At 37.6% G+C, this 26,896-nt stretch overlaps 1 protein-coding gene and 1 long non-coding RNA gene across 2 annotated transcripts; one reads left to right on the forward strand and one right to left on the reverse strand.

Annotated features, from left to right (window-relative positions):
* Positions 1–13,777: 13,777 nt before the first annotated feature.
* On the reverse strand, positions 13,778–16,462 carry LOC146489949 (melanocyte-stimulating hormone receptor-like). Its single transcript, XM_085117554.1, has one exon. It carries the CDS (start codon positions 16,359–16,361, stop codon positions 15,432–15,434), a length of 930 nt encoding a protein of 309 aa, XP_084973680.1. The 5' UTR covers positions 16,362–16,462; the 3' UTR covers positions 13,778–15,431.
* Positions 16,463–19,723: 3,261 nt separating this feature from the next.
* LOC146489950 (uncharacterized) lies at positions 19,724–20,790 on the forward strand. Its single transcript, XR_014866883.1, has 2 exons — positions 19,724–20,155; positions 20,649–20,790. It is a non-coding gene; the product is annotated as an uncharacterized LOC146489950 (long non-coding RNA).
* Positions 20,791–26,896: the final 6,106 nt, after the last annotated feature.

Below are 26,896 nucleotides of genomic sequence, written 5' to 3' on the forward strand. Positions count from 1 at the left end.
AGGTAGTAAACGAATTATTGAAGGTTGTGAAAAGGCACTTGCAGCATCAGAGTTCAAGACTGATTGATCAGCGCACATTAATCTGTTTTAATTATCATTTTTTGGTACATTGTTTTTTAACTTCCAAAAGCCCCCTTTGGTCCTTATGCTGGAGAGCATAAGGACCAACATCGTGAGTTTCATGAAGAGGTCAAGGCTCATAATTTGCATAATAGTGAAATTCAAGTAATTGGAAGCGCTGCCAAGTCATGAAAGCCGCCAATTTCATTTTATGGTGAGTAGGACAAAGTCTTTGTTACAGCCTGGACACTTTGCCTTTACAACCGATAAATCTTAATTTTACCGCTATATATAAACGCCTGCAATTAAGATCCGAATGAGGCAAACACAGGCTAAATAATAGAAGACCGCATTGTTCATCTAAGTGTTTCCTTGTCAACTAAGGCAATTGGTATCAACTCATAATTAAAACGAAAGCAATTTCCATGATAGCTTTTACTGCTTGTTTTTTTAAAGCTATTATCGTATTCTTTGAAGTCCCATTACACTAACATCTGCTAGTTTATCAAAGATTAAAGGCTTTTCCATCGAGTAGACGATATTTTTCCCGGCGAAAGCAAAATTATCTGTTCGTCAGAAACGATTAATGAGGACCATTCTCTCTCCATTTTACACCCCAGTATCATTACTGCGAAATATTTTCTTTACTGTCTTTTGAGCAATTTCGCGAGTTTCTCGATATCGCCAGCAGTAAATAAAAGGATTTAACGAAGAATTGAGGAAAACTAGCAATTCGGAAACTTTTTCAGCTACCGACAAGAATGAATTTGGGATACAATTGGTCAGTACCAAAATAGCATAGCATAAATATGGAAGATAACAAGCTAGAAAAACAATATGTAAAAACAAAGCATTAACGGAGGATTTTTTCTCTCGGAGTAGCTCCATTGCGTGAGCATTATTTTGAAGCTGAAGTTGGCTTTTTATCTGATTCTGGTGATGTCTGATAACTTTGTAAATGCGAATATATGCCACAGTCGTCAGGAAAAGTCCAGCAAGTTCAGTAATCGTAGCTACCAAAATGTTGTGGTGAGGAAACGAAATCATCATGGAGGCAATGATAGCACTCGTGAGCCATAAACACGCTAAGACTGAAATAACACGCTTTGGAGTGACAAGCTCTTGATATCGCAGATGGAGAGAAACAGCAAGAAACCTATCGACAGCAATTGTAGTTATAGTCAGAAACGATGCAGAAGCAAGAAGATAAGAAGAAAAGGAAGCTGCGTTTAAAATCGCCGGACAGAAGATCTCAAATCTAAAATTGCCATTTGCTGCCATTCTTAACATCACCGCAAATATCACACCATATATTAATTGCGCCAACATTCCCACTGCAAGATCAGACAAAGCGAGACTCAGGAACAACTTCTTCATATTACTGGGCATTGATGAGGTTTTCCACACGGCACGAATGACGAGAAGATTACCAAGAACCGCAATTAAAGAGAAAATAAAATAGAAAACACAAAAAATGAGCAGGAAGGTTCCGTGAAGGCGAATTAGTTGTGAAAGTTCCTCCAACTCGTGCGTGCAAAATTGGCCAGCCATGGCGAACTTAGCTCTATTTTTGAATCGTTCATTCAGTCTTTAAGCGCAGATAGTTAAGATCAGGTCGTCTTTTAACTGGGAGAACTGAAGTAAATGTCTGTGCTGTTTATCCTTTCTCTCTTTGTGAGCGACTTGAGAACCTCGTTTAAAATGTGTTGTGAGCAATAATTTCACCTAGCCTTATATAATTATTCATTATTATTTTTGTTAATTTTGACGACCGCATCTCACCTGCATGCTATGCGGCTGCCTCAAACGCAATGTCGTACGCAGAGTCCTCTGGCTCTTTGGCCAGCGGTTGGTCGCCGGGAGAGACTCTGGGCACAACAAACAATATATTCGACGGTTGTAGAAGATAATAGCTTTGTCTTTATGTGTGATCAAACCCAAAATGTTATTTTCATGAAAGCGAAACTGTGATTCCTAATAGGAAAGACGGGTTAGATTAGACAGGGATCACAGAAAAAATTCATTGAAATGTCACCGTGTTTGGTCCATCCCTTTGCCATCCCAAAACAATTTACAATCATTTTATAAATGAACAAGTAGCAGTTGTTAACTAAGCCTCTACTGTTTGGTTAGCGAAGACACTTTGGTAGATAGCTAAAATCACTCTTTAGAGTTTAAATTTTGAAATCTAAGTTTTCCTTACATTATTTCAGTCTTATCCGTGAAAAAATTTTCAGTGGAATCATGTCAAAGTCAAGAACCTGCCCGTTGGTTCAGCTTAGGAAATTAAAATAGCCAGTATTTTAGCCCCCTGAAAATGTCCCTCGTGTACCTGGCTGGCTCCGCGAGCGAGCAAGGTGAATATCAAATACTGCACCGTGATTGGCTACCCGCTCGGGGTTTCCCGTTGCCCGTTCACTTGCCATCGAAAGTTTCGTGTATTAATAAGTTTTCTCGGAACAAACACGCACTAAAACGTTCAGAAAACTCTCGATATTTGCCCAAAGAAAACGAAAGGGACATGAAATTATCTTGATCTTGATGCATTCTAAAGTTTATTTTTGCTTTATTTAGTGAATGTTGAAGCGGTAATCTTTCTGTACTTATACCAAGCCAATTTGAGTGCTCAATTAAATCTGTGTCCTTCTTTGCACTGACTGTTTTAAATTCCAGCATTGGGTGCAGTTCAGACCAGTATTTTTCTCAAGATCGCCGAAGAACCTTACGTTTTTAATTTACTACCCTGCTTCCTGTCAGCGACATAATCTTCTCAAGTTTTTATAATTTATCCGTTCTATTTTCCAGCTTTATGTTTGCATATCTTTTAGATTGCACCTCGAAAACTTTGCAGAAAAGACGCCACTTTGGGATTCAGGCAAAGGATGGCCAGTTAGCCCTTTTTCGGAACCTTGCCGTTTTTGCAAAATCTAAATTTTGCGTATTCGAGAATCGTTTACTTCCTTAATGCCGTTGTAAAATAAACTGAAGTCCAATTTTCTATGATTACATGCTAACCTAAAACATTGAGAATAAATTTAACACCGTCTGTACAGTACTTATATAATAAATCCTTTATAGGCGTATAGCTATTCTGAGACCTAAATTGCCTTAGCTTTGGGCGACTTAAGGCGATTTAAAGCAACTTAAGCAAAGCACGCTGTAAAATTGAAGCTATTTTAAGGGATTTGAGGCGATTTTAGGTGACTTAAGAAGATTTTTACACAAGGTGCAGTGAGTACGCTACACCGTTGCCCATGTAACGGTAAAAATGAATTTTGTGCCGCTTGCACTAAGAGACAATGGTGCATGGATCTTCTGAAGTGTATGTTAAAGTGCTAAAATGAACCCATGAATTTCCCACTGAGTGTTCACCCCAGTTAGGAAATGGGAGATCGCGTGAGACAAATTAAAAATCTCTGACCTCCATGGGAATCGAACCCACGATCTCCGAATTTTATCGTCCGTTGCTCTACCGACTGAGCTATAATTAAGACCAGACGGTTGCAAGTCGTGGGTGATTACCATAATCACCCACGACCCTTATCGTTTTAAAACAAATACTTTGCGTGCCAATAACTAAAACAATTTTAATTCAAAATTTTGTGACACACCTCTAAACGTAGGGCCGACAGACAGAAGTCATGTTCCGCTGGAATTCTGTTATCGTTAGTTTAGAAGGTCTATGACCAAGATTATTTACTTATTCTGTTTGTTTATTCCTCACGTCAGCGGCGCACTTCTTTGTGTCTTAATAAATTATTTCAATCTCAACCAGAAATTAGCTAATGGCCGTAATATTTGACAGAGTAAGTACTTACATGTGTTTTTCATATAAGAGGGTAAGTCCACTTTAATTGTTTTACAAATGTTTGGTTTCCATGGCGCTTTGCTCACGACTTGGTCCACATTAAACAAGCAAACAGCCATTTTAGTATAACGGTTAACAATTTTAAGTTCACGTATTTCTCTACAGCTTGAAAATATGTGGTAATAAGTGAGAGAGAAACATCAGAAAATGTTGGTAACGACTGGAGATGCCTTTTCAAAAAGTAGTTAGTATCAGAAGCCTCAGAGGCCATTAACGTTCGACCCAGTTTATCTTGTAATTCAAACACTGAACGATTAAGCATACAAATCATGAGAATTAAAAGAAGAAACCACCACCTGATGTTTGCACAACCTCTCCCAGCTGCCACTCTATAGAAAATATGATGAGACTTTTGAGGAAAATTTGCATGCGGTAACAGGGCTTCCAAGGGCTAAAGATGAGCAAACAACGAGACAGTTCAGTTCAGTTAAGAGGACAATATGAAAAATTTTTCAAATTTCCCGACAAAATTACCTTGCCAACAGAAGACGCCTTAAATAATTATCAGCATGCAAATTTTTTCTATTTTTTTTTTATTTTTGGAGGATAGGATTAAAAAGACTTCTTTTCTCCATTTTGTGCCGTTGGGTGATATATTTTGTTCAACTGAGTAAAAACAAGTATTATACATGTTTTTCAAATCGCCAAATATTGCCATAACTTCACGGGAAATTAAGTGTTGAATAAAAATAAAAGAAAAAACATCATTCGTAAGTGTTAATTGGTTGTTCATGAGGTGATTTTTTTCTCGTGTTGATGATTTACTCATCACGAGATTTATGAATGTCCGAGTTTTGTACAATTTGATGAAGATATCCAGGAACGATGGGTGATGGCACTGGTGTATGAGGGAGGAAACTGTATTCACTTTTGCTGTTAAAATAGAAAAGCCGACGTCGAAATGTTTCCCTCTGCGTTATTTCAGATCAGTAAACCGCTACTTTCTGCAGTTGCTCGCAAAGTTGTAAATTGTATTGTTTAGACCATGTTGAAATATTGTGACAAGTTTTGAAGTGTAATTGCAACCCTGCGTTATCCTTTTGTTAAAATGTTATCTAACTGCTTTGTTTTTAAATTGAAGTTACTAATTTTGCAACGCTTGGTTTTCATTTTATACAATGGAACATTAGAAATTTTTACTTTGTAATCCCGTTTGTTTATGTACTTTGGGATTAAGTGGTGTTTCTGCTCCCGTTGAATAAAGTCCCCAAAGGCCAAAACCCTGGCACCTCATGTGTGAGGTCTTTGATAAAATTCTTGCCTAAATTGTAGGAATCCGAGGTTCCAAAAGGTGATGGGGACAATTCAATACATACTTTTTTAGAAAGCCGAAAATCCACTTTTAATTCCATACTGATGTTTTGTTTCTCTAGTTGTTCAGTAATTATTAAGAAAGAGTATTCTGTCAACACACAAAAGATTATTTTATTTATGCATTCATTTATTTCTTTTACTGCTATTTCAAATATTCTTTGACTAATTTATATACATTACTCACGAATTTCCTTTGTTTTAATCTCCGCCAAGAGAGATTGTATTGTTTTGCCTTGTTCACTTTAAGAGACTGCAGACGGCGTCGTTTTGCAGCTTATTAGCAAAAACTAAAAACGACTACCACGTCTCTGCGTCTTCATCTTAGTGATTGATTCGAAATAATTTCTTTACTACACCCATGACAATTTCACGAATTTCACGATATCGCCAACAATAAGCAATTGGATTCATAGACGAATTTAGAAAAACTAAGAACAATGACACATCTTCAGCTAAATAAAAAGCAGTACGGGAACCTTTGATTATAAACAGTGTCTCGGAGCACAAAAGAGGAAGATAACAAACTAGGAAAATAGCATATACAATGAAAGCATTAATGGCGGACTTCTGGTCTCGGAGTAGTTCCATTGCTTGAGCATTTTGTATCTGAAGCTGGCTTTGTATTTGGTTCTGATGATATCTCACAACTTTGAAAATATGAACATATGCCATAGCAGTCAACAGAACTCCGACTATTTCTGTAATCACAATGACTTTTCTACTGTGATCGGGAAATGAAATAAATATTAAACCAGTGACACAACTTGTCAACCATAGGGAAACTACGGCTATTATCACACGCTCTGCAGTTACAAGTTCTTGATATCGTAGGTGAAGGGATACGGCAAGAAGTCTATCGATAGCAATGGCGCATATGTTGAGGAACGATGCACAGGAGAGGAAGAATGAAAAATAATAACTGATAGTTAAACTCGCTGGACAAAGAAATTCGGCGTTGCTTTGTCCACTCGCTGTCATTCTTAACATCACCGCAATAATGATACCAAACATTAATTGTGCAAACAATCCAACAGCAAGATCAGAGAAGGCAAGATTGAGGAAAAACGTCTTGATATTGGCAGGTATCGACGAGGCTTTCCTCAGGCCGTGAATAGCAAGAAGGTTTCCAATGGTTGCAACAACAGGGAAAAACAAGTTTACCATACAAACAGCGAACATAATGGTCGTGTGACTGCGAACGAGTTCTTCTTGTCCTCCCAACCACTCTGCACAAAACTGCGAAGTCATGGCAATTTTGATTATTCCGAAAAGACTTCTTGATATCAGTTTGAGTCTATATTTCCTATTCACTGTTTGTTACCAAATGGACAAATAAATTATGTTTTTGGAGCAAATCCTTCGTTTCAGCAATCCGAAGAATACTTTTGATAAATGTGCGGATTCTTGCTCAAGTGCTACATAAAATAAAAGAAAGAGAGGTACATCTGTCAAGTTGTTGGTTTATTAATTGACAGTTGGCGGTTAGTTATGTATCCTGCATTAGTTGCATCACTCTTGATTGGTCAGTTTAAAATGGAAACCATCAAGAAGTCGTCAAAACATGTAGAAAATGTCCGCCCACAATTAATTACAGTAGACAGCGTTAGAGTATAATTAATATGTATAAACAACAGGCCATTTTTTGCGATGATGTCGTTTTTAATCGCGGCAGGTGAAACAAAAGACGGTAAAGGCGCCTGCTCTCGCAAGTTAGGTTTTGATTACTGTTACTTTTACAGTTCACCTTAGTTTTCAACTTTATCATGCAAATCATGCTTACCTTTATATAAAAGGTCACTGGCATGACAAAATTTAAATGACAAAGAGAAAACTGAATTAATTTAATTTGAGTTTTAGTAAACCGATGCCATCGTCAAAATGGTCTATTAAAGGCTATCAAAACCTTTGTACGTGACGGGTAAAAGTACCCAAATATAATTTGCTTTCGTTAAATATCTGAAACATCTAATATAAAGACTGTTCAACGTTTGAATCTGCAATCTCTTAGCGCTATCCTGTTGAGGTCTGGGAATATTCTCGGCACAAAAAATGGCTGTTAAGATCGACATATTTCGTTGACGAAACCTTTGTACGTGACGGGTAAAAGTACCCAAATATAATTTGCATTTTTTAAATATCTGAAATATCCAATATAAAGACTGTTCAACGTTTGAATCAGCAATCTCTAAGCGCTATCCTGTTGAGGTCTGGGAATATTCTCGACACAAAAAATAACTATTAAGATCGACATATTTCTTTGAACAGCTGGTATTTATGCATTTTGATTATTGTTTTCAGAGTGGCAGAAGTTGTGGTTATAATAGCCACAAAAAATGATTGTGGAAAGCCCTATATTCCTCCTCTTAATGGTCATTGAAGGCCCGGAGGTGCGGGTGCTCTCCTATATAAGCTATATAGGCATGTGCGGAGTCAAAGGGTATACGGTTTTTGAGTCGTCAGTGGTCTGAAATGGGAATAGATTATGACGATTTAGGGCTGAAAGTTTGAAAATGGCTATATAGTGAGTTTTACGGAAACGGCCTGACTAAATTGGTCTGATTTTTAGAGGTTTATTTTGGTCTGAAATAGGATCAGGGTTGGAGGGGGGGGCTCAAAGAAGCTTTACTAAAAGATAATAAGCCTACATAAACAAAGTAGTACCACGTTTGTTTTTCTGGCCCTTTGCGAGTGTCCTTTCTTAAAAAAGACGTTTGCAGCAGCATTTCGCGTGGTATTTTCCTTATTTCGCCTAGTTTTTCCCTCCTTCATCCCCCTCCCCGGGGAATCAGTTTTCACTCATACAAGTAGCTCCTTTTCATCACTCACGCGATATATATTCTGGAACCTGAAAATGCTAAGAAGGCTAAATTATAATAAAAAAATGTTTGACCAAAAAGTTTTCATTTTACATGCTGTTAATACATGTTAAAGCTCAATAATGAATAGAGACGAAATAAATGCCACAATTGTTTGTGTATTCCCCAGTGTTCCCTAGGACACCTTAAAATTACTTAACCCCAAACAGTTTTTGAGCTCAAATAAATCTATTTGTTATTTGAAGTATTTCCTCGTAAAAAAAATTTTGGTTTCGGTTGAATCCTCGATTTTCTATGCCCTTCCAAAGTTTTACCCGTTCTGATGCACTAGTGAGTGTAGGAAGACTGGGTCGAGCGGGCTTGATGACGTCCCAAGAACCGAGAACGAAAGCGTTTCAGTATTTTTTTTTGTTGTTGTTGTTGTTTTTAGGTTTTGTTGGGACCGTCGGAGCGTATAAGTGTAATTAACAATTATTCCACGAGCGCGCGTTGGATATGAGATGATAGATAGCCAACGAGGCGCGAAGCGCCGAGTTGGCTATAATCATCTCATATCCAACAAGCGCGAGTGGAATAATTGTTTTATTAAAAACAATCAAGAAATATTGTAAGTTATGGCTGGTTTCGCTTAGCAAGAACAACCAGAAGACCATTTTAATGATCCTTATCCTCGGGCATGGTATAATAGTTCATATACCATGGCCGCTAAGCCAATCAAATCCCTGGAATTGCATTATACAATGATCCAGTTTTTAATAATCATTGTTAACATTATGCATTAAAATTTTGTCTAATGTACGTCTTAAAGTCGAGTTTGAATTCGTATAACAGCTAAGAATTTCGAAATAAACTTCATTCTTCGAGCAAAAATTGAGCGATACCGGCAACACGCAAAATAAACTGTAGCAGCACTTCGAGCTACGAAAACGAGGACCTTTTCACCAGTGGACAACTTCATTTTGCATAGCAGGGATTGGTATTAAGATATGAAGAGGAGATGAAAGTATAAAAGCAAACGTAGAGCTTGATAAAAAGCTCAGGGGTTGCCGAACCGAAGCAGTCAGTGAATCCTTATGGTAAGAGACGTTCGCAATTCTCGCCGCATTTAGCTATAAAAAGTGCATCGTCTCAAGTAGAATGCTTCTTTTTGTTTTCTTGGACTAAAATTTGACGTAAACCCTACGTTCATTCCCTTTTTGCTACTTGTAGGTGTGAAAGCTGTAGAATCGACTTGTTGCAAAATGTAGCCGGGCAAATAAACGTTGTTACTGCAAGGGAGCCTGTAGGTTTAGTTGAAACGGAGTCTCCTATCTAGCTGCAGATAAACACAAAAGTAAAGGCAGCGAAGGGATGAACAAATGATAGTCGTAAATTAGGCTTCAGCCTCGCGTATCTCTAAAAGAAACTACAGTGCAACTGAAAGAAGAATTAATACAAAACGCCATAAAAAGAAACCGTGATACTGACGACATACAACCCACAATTCCTTGACTCGCTCTGACGAAGGGCTCTCGCACGAAACTTCAGCACTCGAATCTCTTTGAGGTGGCCAAATTACCTTGTCAACTACGTTAATAAAACCAAACATTCGTACCTGGATTAAGGTTACATTAGGAGATTTTACAGAAACAAGCCCATAAGAGTCGTGCAGGCATATCAACTCCATGTTTACAACAGCTGTTTCGACATGGCAAATTGAAATATGGGAACAGGCAGGGGGCCACGAGAAAAGCTCTATCTGGTTATTTCAGTACATTTCGTACGAATATAGAAGTTGCGTAGCCCCGACACCGGCCGCCGATCAACAGGTTCATTCGGGAAAATTTACTTCAACTCCCTGGAAAAACATTGCCCGTACACCGACGCTGATATTAATGAGAAATTATTAAACAGTTCACGTATTTATTCAATATCTTGAAGTACACCTACTTTTAAGTTACGTTACATACCAAAATAAGAGAGCGCTGGTATATCAAACATCTCTCGTTTTCAGAATAATATCCAAGGCAGTATTTTGCAGCTTTCTAGGAAAAAAGCAAAGCATCGAACACAGTTTTTTTACCTCATTCATCACAGCTGTTGATGCGGAATATTTTCTTTACGACCATCTTAAAGTTTACCAAGATAAGATATCGCAGGTGGAGAGAAACAGCGAGAACTCTCTTGTGAAGATTCAAAGTGAAAAAAGGTTTAGCAGCTAGGCCTGTAAAACTCAAAACAAAGCAAGAAAACATTACTCCAATCCCCAAACAACTACACTGGCCATACGTAAAGCTCAGAATTTAATACAATATCACATTGATGACTCTTGACCCTATTATTGTTGTTGTTTTCTAGGGACTAGCCTACGTGGCAAGCGTTCTCAAGGGAATACTTGGAGTATGAATAGTACATCCAAAATGTTTCCTTTGAGGTCCACAACGAGACGTGATGACGTCACATTGCGTAAAAATTCTGTCATTATAATAGCTATGTGTACTGACCACGTTAAATAAAGTTTTTGTTGTTGTTGTTGTTTGAGTGCCAAATGGCGGCCACCTTGGATCCGCGATCTAAGGGGAAACGCTTCCATCTTCAGTAAAGAACCAAAATAGACCCATTCGGCTAACGCAATGTTGTACCCAATTCAAATCCTTTGGACATAAAATGTTTTGTTCTAAGTATTTCCATATCATTTAAATGTGAATGCTACATTATAATGCAAATGCAATAAACAAAGAATCTTAACCCCGAGGGATCTGAATTGGGTACAACATTGCGTTAGCCGAATGAGTCTATTAAAACGAAAAGTAATCAAAACCACTAAAAGAACATTGATATGAGCTAAAACATAAAAGTGAATATAAGAAAAACAGCCTGTCAATTATTGGTTGCCATGATCAAATCAAAGTCAATGAACACTAACCGTCTACATCAAATTGTACCCAGATAAATTTCTGAAAGTTAACCAAATGTCATGGCCACTGCGCAAATATTAAAAACAAAAAACGTTTTTTAGGTTCAAAGATACCGCGGGCAGAATCCTCCCCCCCCCCCCCCCCCAAAGTCTAGATAGGGTTAAATATCTAAAAATCTACCAAGCACTACAAGTCACGTGTTGTTTACGTTCTGTGTTAATCGTACCCGCCACTGTATTTCAAGCTCGACAACAATCAAAACATGGCTCACTCTTTCCACCAGTGGTCCAGAACCCTATCGTTCAGGGGTAGCTGAAACCAATTTTGTAGTCGCGTAAATACCCAAGTTCGATCGTCCATGATGGCGAAATACGAGTCAGCGTGTTCTTAAATATAAAACGAAAAACTGCAAGCCCTGGGAAAAGTATATTTGTTGTCGGCGTCGACGTTATCTTCTTGAAACAAAGTCATGCTGAATTACGAAACCTATTTGAGGTGGAGGTTGTAATAAAAGAGGCAGAATTACCGAAAACATTTCATGATTCGTGTCATTCATGTTTACGTTTATCAGTGTTTCTCATCAAATAGGGTAAAGGTTTACCGTTCCCCTTGGTCAATTTATCAGCGTGTAACCGCAAGTATGAAATCGATCAAAACCCAGACTGAACCCAACCCAAGCTATTTTCCCCAGGGGAGCTTTCGGGAAGAGGTCTAGTGTAACCGCACCTAATATGACTTCACGTATACCCCGTGGACTTGACTTGACTTGTCCCCTAGCGCCAAGATGGCGTATAGGGCCTCAAACCCCGTGGAAGTGGAAGAGAAATCGAGACTCGGAGCAGCCACTTATCTTAGGGTTTTCAAAAGGTGGATGACAACAAGCAGATTTGTGAGAGTTCTTCATAACAACAGCAGCCACCTCTTTGTAGTGAAATCCGTGGTTTTGTTTTTTTTCTCGTGATTTTTTTTTTCCGTTGGTTGTTTCAACTCGTTGCAGCCTTTCTTTCTACAAAGAGTCCTCCTTAAACAAACGTGTCACCCCATTCACTACCATCCGTTTCGGAAAGACCATGATTTCGAATAGCAAATGACATTTTCCGGGCAAATCAAACCCACTGGACCCTCCCACGCGTGTCTATTTGCATGTAAACAAAAGTGCTGTCCTTACCTGAGCAAGAGTCGTTTTGCCAAACAGGTGCGGTCACCAAGCTAGAATTGTACAGACAATTACGAAGCTAATTGTAACCTTGACCAAGAAACGAGCGATTCTGAGGCTGTTGTAATGGAATTTGGAAGTCGGTGTGCAACCGACATGGACTTTATTTATCTTCGGTCTCGCTGTTTGTGATTTATTGGCCTCCACACGCTGAGGGTTCGCTGCTCATCTTAGCTCTTGTCCAAACATTGACCAGCCAAAAAACACCAAGGGACAATGAGGTTGAGGTAAGAAGGCTCTGCTTTATATAATTTTCAGTATTTTTCTCCAGTGACTCGGTGCGTTGGCAATCTCAGTATTATCATGGTTTATCGGAATCACTGAAATTCGACTCAATCATGTGCAATTTTCGCGTGCAAATTAAAGCCAAGAAAATTGACTCTTAAGTTAGCAGGACAACTTAAGAAACCATAAAATAAAGATGATTACATTTTATATTGAAATATTCTGGATATATCGACCACCATCATCTTCAGTTCCAAATCCATAAATTACCTCGTGTTACATATCACGATTGGCCTACCTATGTTATGTGATTATTACAGAGTATTGGTCAACCAAATCCACAGTGAACGCAATTTTGAAATGCGCGATCCATTTATTATTTTTGTACTAACAGTATCGTATGGAAATTTGTGATGTGGTATATATTCATTTTTTATTTTATTTTAGCTGATCTTATTTTATCTTTGACGATTCTAAAAACATAGATCCTGCATACTGATCCCCCAAATTATATTACCTATTATAACACGCAAAAGCCGGAGTTTGACATATAGCGGCTTTCTTCAATACCTAGGTCCTAAGGATACTAGTCATCACAGTGTTTATCCCAGTATTTAGTAGGATTTAGTTTACAGAGTCTTTCAGTCAGTCAGTCACAAATCTCTGCACCCGAATGGAGTGGAGATGTATATAGAGCGTTTTCATTCAAGTGACTACTGGCCATATTGGTTTACTGAAACAAAATAAAGTATTTGCGTAAAACCGAGTTCAATTCCCAGAGGTTTAGTTTGGGACACCAACATGGCCACCATTCAGCTTTGTTTTGGGACACCAACATGGCCGTTGTGACGTGTTGTGAAAACACTCTATAGTGTAAAATATGTCTTATTTTGCTTAACCCTGCCCGCTAGGTCCGGGCTTGAAGGCAAGCTGCCATTACGCTAGTTGAAACTGGAAGGAGCTTGCCGTCACGCTGGTTGAAACTGGAGGGAGCTTGCCGTCAAGTGCTAGCCTGTGACCTTGCTCAGGGTGGGGGATAATTGCCGGTAATGGCTGGCAGTTGTGCGTCAAAAGCATGGGGCTGGCGAGGGGAGGGTTTTAACACTTTGAAATCAGTTGAATTTGGTTCCGTTCCTAGGCTAGAGTGATTTAGGAGGAACGTTTTAGGCGACATCCCCCAATTAGCTGTATGGTCTTAACAGCGGATTGGCTGATACTGGCAGAAGCCTGGGGGCAGGGCTAAGAGCAGGTGGGTGACTCGCAGCTGGGTGTAAAGAGCACATGATGCTCTTTGCTTACAAAAAGATAGGCCTTAATTGATTGTCATTTCTTATTTTCGTTCAAATACATGTTTTATTGATACACAACAATTATCGTCATCATCATTATCATCATCAAAATCGTTCATACAAACACTCTTGACGTGTATTTTTATTTATATCTAATTTATTTCAATATTCAAACATGCACTTGTTATCTTCCTTTTATACACGTAATAGGTTTAATCCCTGAAAAACATTAACAATACGTACGCTTGGAGGATGGTTAACAGTTTCTTTTCTTGTCTTTCCCCTTGTTGCACAATGAAAACTACATAAATATTTGAAGTCTGAACAAATGCGACATTTTTCTTAACAGCTGCAGAGACGATTTAGTTTCCAATGCAATAAGTTTTGTAGCATCAAATTTTCTCAAACGCTTGTGAGTATCTGTATATGCAATCAGAGCGATTTAAATATTCCAATTGGTAATAACCGGAAAAGATTTCTCCATCAGCTTGTGAAAAACAATCTTGATCAAGAGGGGGACTAATGATCATAAAGAAATACATCTTGACCGTAAGGCTGAATATTGAAATTTGCTTCACTAGAACTTATAATCAGATAATTAACTGTTGGTGACGAGAATTAACATAAAATAACAATCAATATTACTACCAACAGCATGTGCGTCTTCTAGTTTCTTTACGGCCATTACTGATTAATTTTTTTTCCTATTACTGAAAACCGTTTAAATTTAGTTTTTACATCACATAGGACTGAAATGGAGAAGGTAATTAATCCTTTTCGTATTTTGTTTGTTTGGTTCTTATCCTTGTCCCCGAGAGGTTTATCTCCAAAGGAAAGGTTCTTCTTCAGAATCAACGGTTTCCGTTGTGCTACATAATCAAGGCAATTTCTACGAAGTGCGTCCAGTTTTGCCGGCGCCATTTTTGTTTTCTCCTCCGCTCAAAAACCACCATTTCTAAATTCCAATTCGATTTGGTAAGTGTCCCCAGTTAGTGCTCTACACTAAATACATTGACACTTAAATGAAAGATTTATTCTATTTTATTTGTTTTAACAACGAAAAGAACAACATGGATTGGTTTCACTTTTCATTTTGAAGATCCTGTTATTGAATTATCAGAAACCGTAAGACCTTCATTAGCAGCGTTATTTAATTTATTTATTGCATGTTTTTGTACTTTAACTCATATCGTCATTTTTCTTTCCCTATTTCATCACTTCGTGTTTAGTACAAATAAAGGGGAGAAGTTAAGCTCAGTCTTTCAACTTAACACTTTTTAGAACGATTTTCAATTGAGTGTCGAAAGTCCCGGTAATTGCCTTTCCCGAGTTTTGTTCTGCTGCAGGTTAAAAAAAAGTCGCTCCACTTTTTCAACCAATGACGAGCGAAAGCAAAAGTAATTGCAAGTTGCTCGCACGCGTTTTCTCACCCTTGGCCCCTGTTACATGTATTTGCTTCGAATTCTGATTGGCTCATTGCACTGCTCTGTTTTCTGTGATTGGCCAGAGTACTTACTTAAGTTTTGGTGTTAGGACACTAAGTCGAAAGCTGCTCCACCATATGTGAACTAAAACTGAATGTGATAATTACAAATGAATCCCCTATCTAGTTAATGACATTCATTGTATGAATAAGTGACATATTCATCTAAAATTATTAAATACAATACTTACTTAAGCAACGTTCGCATAACTATCATAGAGGAATACAGAAAGGAAAGATCATGAAGGCATCTCTTCTCCATCTCAAGTGTCCGTGATGCGGAATATTCTTTTCAAAGTGCTTTTAACAATTCCACGAACTTCTTTGTATCGCCAGCAGTAAACGATGGGATTTAACGAAGAATTCAGAAGAACAAGGAAACCGGTGACGTGATTAGCCGCCAAAATAGTCAGTCCAAACCTGTTGGTCATGGACAAAATTAAAGAGCACAAGTAAGGGAGATAACAGGCAACAAAAACTGCGTAGAAAAACGCAGTATTAAACGCCGATTTCTTTTCTCGAATTAGCTCCCTTGCTGCTTCGGTTGACAGCTGCTGTTGGCTTTGAATTTGGTTCCGATGATATCTTACAACTTTAAAGATACGAATATATGCCACGGTTGAAAAGAGAATTCCGCCGATTTGAATAGTAACAGTTACTATTCTGCTATGGTTAGGAAGTGATATAAAAATTGAAGCGGCGACACCGCTTGTTAGCCATAAAATCACCAAGGCTACGATTACACGCTTTGAAGTGACAAGTTCTTGATAACGCAGATGGAAACAGATAACGAGAAGTCTGTCGACGGCGATGGCTGTTACAGTGATGAACGATACACAAGCGAGCATGAAAAGAGAGAAATAACATACAGTTACAGTTGTTGGACAAAGGAAGTCCAATTTATAGTTTCCATTCGCTGTCATTCTTAATATTACCGCGAAAATAACACCAAACATTAATTGCGCAAACAATCCAACGGCAAGATCTGAGAAGGCAAGACTCAGGAACAACTTCCTTATATTAGCAGGTATTGACGACGTCTTCAATAGAGCGTGAATAACAAGAAGATTTCCAAGGGTTGCTACGGCAGTAAAAGACAGGTGTAACACACACAAAGTCAACGTGACAGATCCATGAAAGTAAACAAGTTGGGTTAGCTCCTTCAGTGTTTCAGTGCAAAACTGGGAAGCCATTATTCAGAGCGATAAGTGTTTCACTTTCAGGTTGCATAATGAGGCTGACTATCAAGTCAGTCTCAATTGCGTGACTGAATTAGAAAGCTGTCATTTGTCATTTTAGGTCAAATATTGCAGGTGGTTTTTTAATATGATAACCATAGCAAGTGAATCTTTGCACGTCCATCCGTTCTGTATTCAGTCAGACATTATATGCGGAGAGTGGTAATGCTTTTGTCAGACTTTTCAAAATGTCTTCAAGAAATGATAAAATTATCTAATGTTTGCGAATTATGCTTGTTGTTTCCTGAATTTTTTTTCTTTTAATTCTGGTTCCTATTTGCTTTGACCTTTTTTTCCAAAAGGTTATTATTGTTCAGCTTTTAGTTTTTGCAGTGTCATCTGCAATTCATAACAAATTTTTATCAGACTCTTTTACATTGTCAACATTGCGCGATATCTTGTTGAAGGCATGTTAAGAAGGAACTCACGTATGAGTTCTAATTTGTTGATATAAATATGCATGTAGTTATATTTAACTCCTACGCTGCAAGCGCCTGGTAACCCGAAACAGTGTTTCATACATGTGTATATCTGCCACGAAGAAAAATTCGAATGTTAGTCGATATCATATCTCCAATACCGCCTGAATTTTGCCAAGCTTTCTTCTCGTAACTGCTTATATTATGTTGCATGAGGCACTGCGATTGTCTTTTTTCTTATTAAAATATTTAGCAGGCCGTCCTAATAAATGATATTTCATGTTTCACATTCATTCATACACCGCAAGATATGGACTGAATTTATAAAGCGTAAAGAAGAGGTTCAATTAATGCTTGCCACTCCATTCATGGATATTGATAGCAGGTGTGGACTGAATAATGTCCGTAAGCACAATATTTTATTTTAAAAGGGAAATAGCGTAGGATAAAATTGCAATTTTCACCATTTTTCTTTGGGTTTTACTCCTTTGTACTCCTCGTTTTTATTAGTAAAACAATCTACTTATGCACTAATCATACTACAGTCGACTCTAGACAATTCGAACCGTGAGCGGAAATTGAACAAGGTTCGCGTTACCAACCGGAAGTTCGAGTTATCGGGAGTTGAGGACAAATGACCGGAAATAAGGACAAATCGGTGTTTACTGTGTTTTACCTAGTTAAAAGGGTTCTGTGCTCAAATAAATCAAGTATTCTTAAAGTGCCGGCATGCAGATCTCGCTTTCCGTAGGCACGAGGGGAGGCTCGTTTACAACAGAAGAGCGCCTTTAAAATTTTGTTTGATCAAAAAACAGAAATACTTGCTAAAATAAAATGAAAATGCCTTCAGTTCTGACTCTAAACCATAGAGGTAAACGAAATTTTTCGGGCTGAGAAAACAAATGCCATATCTTTTAGTTGTACTGTTGATCTTCCTCCCACGTGCGATGAGCAGTTTGATGCCAAATTCTAGATCATGTAGACAATAACCAAGGCGTGGCTTGACTGGGTCTTTTAAGATGGGGCTATGTTAGGTTCTTTGCCCTTGAAGATTTCTTGTGCGTTAAGGTCAGGAACGATGAGCATTGGCGAATAAAGATAAATAACGAACAGACAAAGTTGTTGGGCAAAGAAACTCAACGTTACACCTTCCATTTGCTAGCAACCTCAACATAAATATTGTGATTGAAAGTGTGTAAATGAGTCGTCGTTTTGGCGCCTTTCCCTTCATACGTCTGTTTTAAAGCCATGGCAGTTGAATAAAGGCTAAGTTACCTTTGATGACGATATTTCATGTCCATATATTAACATCATATCAAAGTCATTATCTGCCTTTGCATGAACCTATTTCTGGGGCAATTTATGTTTGGCTGCTGTCAGGGTGTTGATTAGTCGTAAGCCGTGAGAAAGGTTAAAGCCCTCAATTGGTAGCTGTTACTTTGTTTAGAAAAAATAAACACTTCCACTGCTTCTTTAGTATTAACAGTAACCATTATGAAATATGATCCTTCCCTACTTACATTTGATTGATAAACTGTTTCCGCTTTACCTGATCCGCTTAGAAATTATATGGAAAACGCCGTGGCCCTGCGTGTCAGATTTCATTATTAATCTGTGACTTTTCGAGTATATTAATGGCTGTTGCTGAGTATCTATTTAGATATGGAATATGACTGGAAAAATACGAAGCCTCTTCTGAGTTAAATATTTATGTAAATACTAAAACAAGACCCTCATAAAACCGGTGTGCACAAGATAACAACGGATCGCCCTCTAAACCCGATATAATCAACTTGATTTCGTTTATTTAATTATTTATTTATTTTATTTATTAAGCTTTGTCCAATATGGACAGGGATACCGCAACAGCTAAGGCCAATTACTGCGGACCCGGGATATACGGAAAATACGCACAAAGACCAGACCACAACACCGGGAACTACGTCCCCTACTCTTTGCGGTTCTTTACAAACAAAAGAACAAGGTTTGTGAGACGGGGCCTACGGTTTATCGTCCTTATCCGAGAAGACTAGAAAGTCTAACCATTTGCAGATGTCAGAGCAAAGGCAGCACTTTCTCCTCAGTTATTTAAAGACCCTAAGTTTGTTTTATGCTATCCATTCATTTTTTACTGGTTTTAATTTTAAGCTCCCCGTTTTCCAACGATGGAAAAGTGCGAGGCAACGCAGTTCTCCACTCCACCACAGCTGAGCGCACGATGTTGCAACTTGAAATTACCGGTCATCAGAAGCAACATCAGTCCCCTTTTATGTTCGGGGACATCACGTATAGATCACATCAGTAATATATATATTTAGCCAAGCCTAAAAGCGGAGCTCCAATTTTTTTGATAGCATTTATAGAAATCTGCTTATCGTATGGACGTAGATCTTCATCCTTTCTAAAGCTATATATATTCTTAATGCACATGCAGCAAACTCCCCATCAATAATGTAATACCAGAAGCCCATGATCATCGGTTCCTGGTAATACAGAGAGCTCAATTATTTAAGGCTGATTTGTTGTAACAGAGGGCATTTTTTCTTAATTTTCCTTTCACCAAGCAAGGGTTGGTGATTGGTTGATCTTTGCGCTTGTACCCCAATCTCGTCCCCAGAGCCCACGCGCGTTTTTGAATGGGAATGAGTTTCCTGGAACCAGGTTTGTGAGCCCGCGAGAATGGGCACCCCCACCAAACCCATGTTTTCGCGAAAAGCACTGGGCTCTGAAATCTGGTTCCAGTCCTTGTTATCTATAGTCTCCTTCGCAGCCGTTATTAGGGTCGTCACGCAACGATCCTCCCCACGGCGCGTAGCGTGACGACACTAATAACGGCTGCGAAGGAGACTATGTTATCTAAGGTCTTCCGATTCCCTGATCCTAGACTCCTTTAAAAAAATGGTGGCAGTCTCGTTCTCCGTGCCCGCATTACCCTTATCCAGCGGAACGGGCGCTGGATATGGTAGGTACTTCATATATGGTAATTATTAATAATTACCATATATGAAGTACCTACTTGAGAACGAGCGAAGAGGCCAACTTTAGTTGTCTTTGCTTCGTTCTAGAGAGTTGGATAAAACAGGATAAAATAGCAGTGTTCAGACATCTTCCTGTATTAGGATTGTGGATAAAAAAAGAAAGGATCTTTTTAATTTTTGCATAAGTTTTCAGGTTTGGAAGCGATCGAATTTTTCCTGCACGACTGTGTGGAAATGTTCCGTTTTAACAGCAGATTTGAAGGAAAACTTTTAGTGTGATAAATGTCAAAAGTAAAAGGGGTTTTGCTGTGTCGGTGGAAGGGAAAGGTCCGACAGCTCAGCAATTAAGGAGGTAAGATAACTTCAAATCTTAATGTATGTATACACACCTTTAAACTGTTTGTAGTGGGGGTTTTTTTCTGACGAGGGAGCAATTTTCTAAAAGAAATCTTTAATCAAGATAATATTAAAATACGCCATTTTCATGATGGCGTCCTTTTACTACAACTACCAGAATTCATTTCGTTTTCCTTTTCAAATGCAAATTTTGTAATCCCAGTGGACAGAAGAGAACAATAGCTCTAATTAGCATGAGAAAGCAAAAACCAGAAGGATTATGGTAGTTGTAGTAAAATGACGCCATAGTGAAAATGTCCTGTTGCAGGCTAATACGGACAATAGTAGGCCAGTGTTGTTATTCATGTGGTCTACTACTACTAGGAGATCGTTCCAAACTGGTACACCGTGGAGCAATTGAAAAACGAGTCATTATAAGTTATAGGGATTTACAAAATATTTAAAATTTCATCTTTTTTTAGTCAAATTGAGATTTTTTTTATTTTTAGGTTCTGTTTGAGGGAGATGCACATTGGGGATGTTTGAATACAGGAGAGATATTTCTTCAAGTCAAATTGGCTTTGTGCCATTTTTATATTTTCTTACTGCACTTGTAGCTCATTAATTTAATAAATTAGTTTGAAAAGCTCATTTTTAAAAATTTCTGTTATTCCCAGGTTGATAGCTATTCTTGTACACTTGAAGTTGTTTAGTTTGTTTTTTGTATAAATTCAAACTAAGTGCTCAGTTCCATGAAACTGATATTGATTTACAAGAGAGTCAAGATGTCTTTCTAACCCTTAACTTAATCTAAGAATGCAGTATATAATTTTTCCCATTTGTTTCGGTAGGGATAGGAAAACATGAACCTTTCATAACTTCCTGTCATTCACATTAGTTCCTTTGTTTTGAGAGTGCAAAGTGATACTGTTTTGTTCAGAGAAACCATTGCAGTAATTGGCTGCCTCTTATTCTTGATATTGTTAAGTCAAAACAACAATCACTTGTGAATGCCTTTTGCTACTTTGTATATGTGGAAACTAGTAATTATCAAAGCTGGATCAGAGAGTACGTTTGGTAACCTCGATCCTAGCGTAGGTTCTCTCCTTTGCCAATTTGGTGATGATGTCATCTGCCCCTGCAAAATCTACAGGGGGTGCCAGATATACGTCCCAATATCCTTTCATTCATGCAATCAACTTTGGTTCCCCCATACAATCTCAACTCCAATCTGTGTAAGGAGTGCGTTCTTTCTACGTTGAATGCAATAAATGTCATAAGTCTAATTATTCAATGGAAAAAATTTTCTTCCAGTCCCTAGTCATTTGAGCCTGGTTTTAAATTAAGTTAGTAAATTGTTTGTGTTTGACATAGATTCAAATAACAATTGTGTATAAATTCTCAACTGTCCCTGTCAAAATCTTTACCAAAAAAAATCCATCAGGCAGTTATGGGAGCCAGTTATCCCCAGCAGTTTTTCTACACTTTGCTACACGAGAGTTAACTTGGAGTAAAGTTGGAAATAACACAACAATTAAGGAATAATGAAATTTTGTGCTGTGCAGTACTGACTATACAACTGAGAAATCAGAGAATTATCCCTGGAGTGTAAATTTCTGTTTGGGAAGGACACCACTTAAATTTTGCATTACCCTAGTGAAGAGATTAATTTTGGTCCATCAGTGATCAACAAAATCCTGGGGTCATAGGTTTTAATCCTGCCAAGGTCAAAGAGTTTTTCTTTACCTTTCATGGACCACATTTCCTTACTGAGGTAATACTGAAAAGAAAACTAAGTGGTGTCCTTCCACCACAAAAATTTACACTGCAGATTTTATTCTCTGGTTTCTCATTTAAGGAACAGGCCTTGCTCCAACCCATTAACCTTTTGTCCTTACAAGCAAAATCCCAATTTAAGAAGTCATTAGACTGCTAAACACTACACTCCCGCAGCCTCATCACTCCAGTTTATGGATAGCACCTCATCTGAGAAGTCCCATTCATTTTTAACAGCAAAATACCTACCATGTATCATTAATTTTAATAAGCATTCTCTAAAAAATATTCCTTACTTTAATTTTCATCATCCTGTTTTTGCGAGAGAAAAAAATAGAAGGAACAAGAGTGCCTAAAGAGAGTTGATGTATAGCAACAATCCTCTACTGAATCCACAAAATGATGTACAACATTATACTTTGCTTGAAATATTGCAAATTAAAAGCATTTTGCCACTTTAATCTCCAAAACAATCAGTGGATTAAACTATTTTTATATAAATAAAGATTTTACATAAACCCTGTACAGAATGGAAAAGGAAAATAATATTATTTAGTGTTTTTCCTTATGTTACTGAAAAAGTTATACCTGACTATGTGATAAGGTGTAGAAAACTGTAGCACTGGTTACTGATGTCACAAAACCCATGAAAATTAACAGTTATTATTGGATAATCAAAACTAAGTAAAAGAATATAATTTACTTGGCATATTAACATTTTCATAATAATGTTATGTGACAATCACTGCAGTGGAAGTACCAACTTTTTTTAACTTCCCAGGGAAAATAAATTTTGTTCAAAAGATAGGAGGCAAAAAACTGACTGAGGCAAATCCAAGAGAATTAACAACTATTTGTTCAAAGAATTGGGAGTGCTGAAAAACATTGAGAGTTCAAATAACTGAGATTGCACCGTAAAAAAAATAACTGTACATATTTCATAATTCATTACCCACTACCAAGTTTTAAATTTTTCTTTCAATTAAAAGAGATGGCTGATAAGAAGTTTCACCTTTTGTCTGTTATTAATCACAGTTATCAAAAGAAGCCAGGGTCTGGTTGCATTAAACATGTCCTGAATATCAGTCGCTAATCTCTCTAGATGATTGGTGAGAGATGGGAAACAGCTGATATTCAGGCTTTGTAAAAAATATATGTATAACTAAAGGTAAGGTGAGGTTTTGTCTTACAGTGCAACAAACTCAACCGGGGCCACCGATAAGACCGACACTTTGAAATTTAAAGAAATGTTCTCGTTTTTTATTGGTTTACCAACTACCAAAGCCAGACTCCTTTGTTGTAAACGTGACCTGTGATTGGCTGATCAATGTTGGGTGGCCCCAGTTGAGTTCGTTGCACTGTAAAGTATACAGGTAATGCCCCTTGTTCAGCATATTTCTGTAGCCTCTATCAATTCAATAGTTATAAGAATGATTGAGTGACAGTGCTGACTGTTGCTTATAAACACAGCTATTGTAGGCCCAGACATCCAGTGGCCAATCTCTGTTGTACACAACATGCTAGAACAATAGCCCTACATCAGGCCAACTAATTAAAATCTTTACTGCTGAAGAAAAATTTTATATGCTCAGCGAGTGCCCATTCAATTTGGCTCCTGCCATTACATCAACATTTACCAAAAGGTAAAAAATTTAATGCACAACTGGATCTATCCCTTGATGGGAAAAGTGCACAGTCAGAAACTTTCAAACAAGAATGGATAATTTTCAAGTTTATGAATTGCCTCAACAAGAACTTCCATTAACTAAGTGATTCATGAGCCATACTGTGTTTTCATCACATCTGTCATGATCTGTGATGATAAATAAAAAGTATACATCAATTTATTTTTTGCTACAGCTAAAACACAAGATCTAAACCTAACAGTAAAGGTTACACCCTCTGTGCAATGGCTTTTGTGCCCAGGCAGTGGCAAATCTTAAAACACTCCTGAGTTAGGGTTCATAATTTATGCAGATGGGGGCCTATGATGATTTTTAAATTTTTCCTTAAGTTCACGTTTTGGATAATGCTATTGTTTGATGAGGTCAGGTTCCGAGATGCCGAATTGTCCAGAATTTGCAAGTCTGATTACTGCATCAGGATTCATCGAGCACACGAAAGCAGTGTCTGGGGGAAAGCTGGCTGGAAAGGACTAACCTGCAGTTCAGTGGCCGAGATGCTACTACTGATGGCAGTTCTTGATCTATAAAATGGAATATTTTCAGATTTCATGACAAATCAGACAAAGAAATTTAGAAGACGACTGTGACCAGCTCACTATGGAATTACGAAGATAAAGAATGGAAAGAAATGCATGGAGGGTTGCTCATGACATAGCGTTGCACATTGACGATGCACCTGTTGTCAGATAACATAAGGGCATTTGTAACAGAGAGGGAGGAGGAGGCGGGTTTTTTTTTTTTTTTTTTTCAACAGGACCCAGCTAATCATGATTGCTTGAAGGCATGTGAAACTTCAAAAAAACATGTGCCTGGCTATAATTATTATTTTGCAAAAATTTGTGGCTAGACTTATACATGGAATTTGTCAAAGACACCTGTGAGGTTAAGAAAGAGCAGCAGTGCACTTCATGTGAAAATGGTTGGCTGGCTCCATGATGGGCAAAATTCCATGCCCTTTCCTGGATAAAGAGAAGTTAAGGTACAAATTAAAATGTCTTTGAATCTCCGGCTAGATGGAACAGCATGACCAGTACTGTTGATGACTTTATGCCTAATTCCTTCAATGAAGGAAAGCTGAACACAGTGAAAGAAACTGCAGACTTTTCTTCTACCATAGTTTGTGGTTTCTGAGGAGCTAGTGAAAATATACCTAGACCATTCAAAACATCTCCATTTTTCCAAAGATTTGCGAAGTCAAGCAACCATTGAGAAGCGATGAAACAGAGAATGAGGTTAAAATAATTATTGGGAAGAGTTACTACTATCTGGAGGGTTAAAATCTCTTTTTTTTAACTTAACACTCTCTTGAAAAAACACTTTCTTCCATACAAGAAAAAAATTGAAAAAATGAAAAGCTTGTGCTAAAAACCGGTCATCTACAAGAAGCAAAGGGGACCGACATTAGCGACAATGAAAGTCTCAGGCCAGCGTCTTTTACATTAGCTAACAAACCCACATCTGATGATAATGATAAAAAAAGGTGGAGACGACACTGTTGTTGTGGGTGAAACATGGTGCAGTGAAACTGAGGGGATGCTGAGTGAGTGTGAGAATGATGATAGTAAGTGTGAACTTTTACCATTGCTGGCAAATAAAAAGTGCAGCAGTACAAGTGGACACACTTTGCAGTCAATAATTATTTGTAAATCGCTTAACCCTAATTAGTATAGAAAAGTGCTTAGACCTCAACAATATTGTTAGTTGTTAACTGGAAGGGGTATTTTGCAGAATGCTGAATGCCGAATGTCACATTTTACGCCACTTATAACAGTTTAGCAGTATTAAGGTTACCGTATACCTTTAGGGGTCTTTTGCTTCCAGGCTATGTAGCATGTCTGGTTTAAACTGTAGATATGTCAACCCCTGTATCAAATTAAAGCTTATAGAGCTGGCTATCAAACTATATCAAGAATTTTGAAATTAAATGAATTGTCTAATTTTTTACCACCTCTAAATGTGAGCATCCGAATCACCTTTTAAAGGCTACAAGTGCAATTGAATTTTGTTTTTCGCTAATTTAATTTGCTCCTCAGTTTCCGGTACACCCAAAGCGCAAAAAAAACATGTCTGCGTTCTGTGATATAATTCAATTGCAGTGAAAAGTTACAGAACATTTTCGAAATACGATTAAAGAAATGTGAAGTGATCGTATATAAAAATCACTCGGAGAAAAAATATTTCAAAAGAAAAAATTTGCGACACGTCTTTGTTCCTTATATGTTAAACTAGCTATTGTCCAAAATTGAAGGTAAACAAACAAATTCCATTTGAGTTTTAGCTCTTTAAAGTGCCCCCTTCAAGCGAAAAAATTGATTCAAGAAAACAGCGCTAAAAATTCGACAATTCATTTTATTTCAAAATTCTTGGTATAGTTTAATTAATAAGCCGGCTCTATAAGCTTTAATTAATCTGATGTGGGGGTTAGGTATCCACAGTTTAAACCGGACGCTCTACATCGCTTGGATGAGAGACACCTATTAAGCAACGAACTAAGTTATGAAGGTCTAAGCACATTTCTTTTCTGTTTAGGGATAACACTGATTATACAGACGGTTAGCTTTAATTTGTTGTTATGGCAGCCATTGCATTAAAGGACTTCTATAGATTCAACATTCGGTGTTCTGCAAAATACCCCTGCCGCTTGAAAATTAAACCTTAATTCTACTCGGCCTCATGCAAATAAAAATACTATCTGCTATACAATAAGGTACATTAAGGTGTAGTAAGTATAAGGTGTCCCCTTGAAACCCACAAACCCATTTCAGCAGAACTGACATTCTTAAAGCTACATGGATGTGAGTGGGGGGTACAAAAAATATCAAAATATTATGTACACTGTACAGGAAAATATTCAGGACGGGATTGGCTATTTAACGAGTTTTGATAGTTTTTTTCACGCTCAAAGTATTATTTTGTTATTATTTTAAAGATGATTGAGGCGAACTGTCACTGTCTTAGGCAAATTTTGTTGATCAACCATAAACCTCAGAGAAAAAGGCTACACTAACCATGAAACAGACTTAAAATATACATGGATACTAGAGTAATAAATGGAAAAAAAACAAACTGTGATAATTCATAACAATCAGGACAGAGATAAACTTAACGACGATCCTCAAAAATTTGCACAAACGAGCGAACAAATTTTGCGTACTTTTGATGTTATGATGAAAATGAGGTCACACTAATGACTAATTTTACATTCGCTATCCTTTAAAGTATTTGTGTTTGTTCTCTGTGAAGATTGTCAGAAACAAATGCAAAAATTAGAAATATATACGAGAAAAACTTGTCAG

Source organism: Pavona decussata, unplaced genomic scaffold (assembly GCF_977016875.1).
Source record: "Pavona decussata unplaced genomic scaffold, jaPavDecu1.1 SCAFFOLD_2, whole genome shotgun sequence".
NCBI lineage: Eukaryota > Metazoa > Cnidaria > Anthozoa > Scleractinia > Agariciidae > Pavona > Pavona decussata.

Excerpts from the sequence above, each read along its gene's own strand:
- LOC146489949 (XM_085117554.1), bottom strand. The coding sequence starts at position 16,361 with ATGGCTTCCCAGTTTTGCACTGAAACACTGAAGGAGCTAACCCAACTT.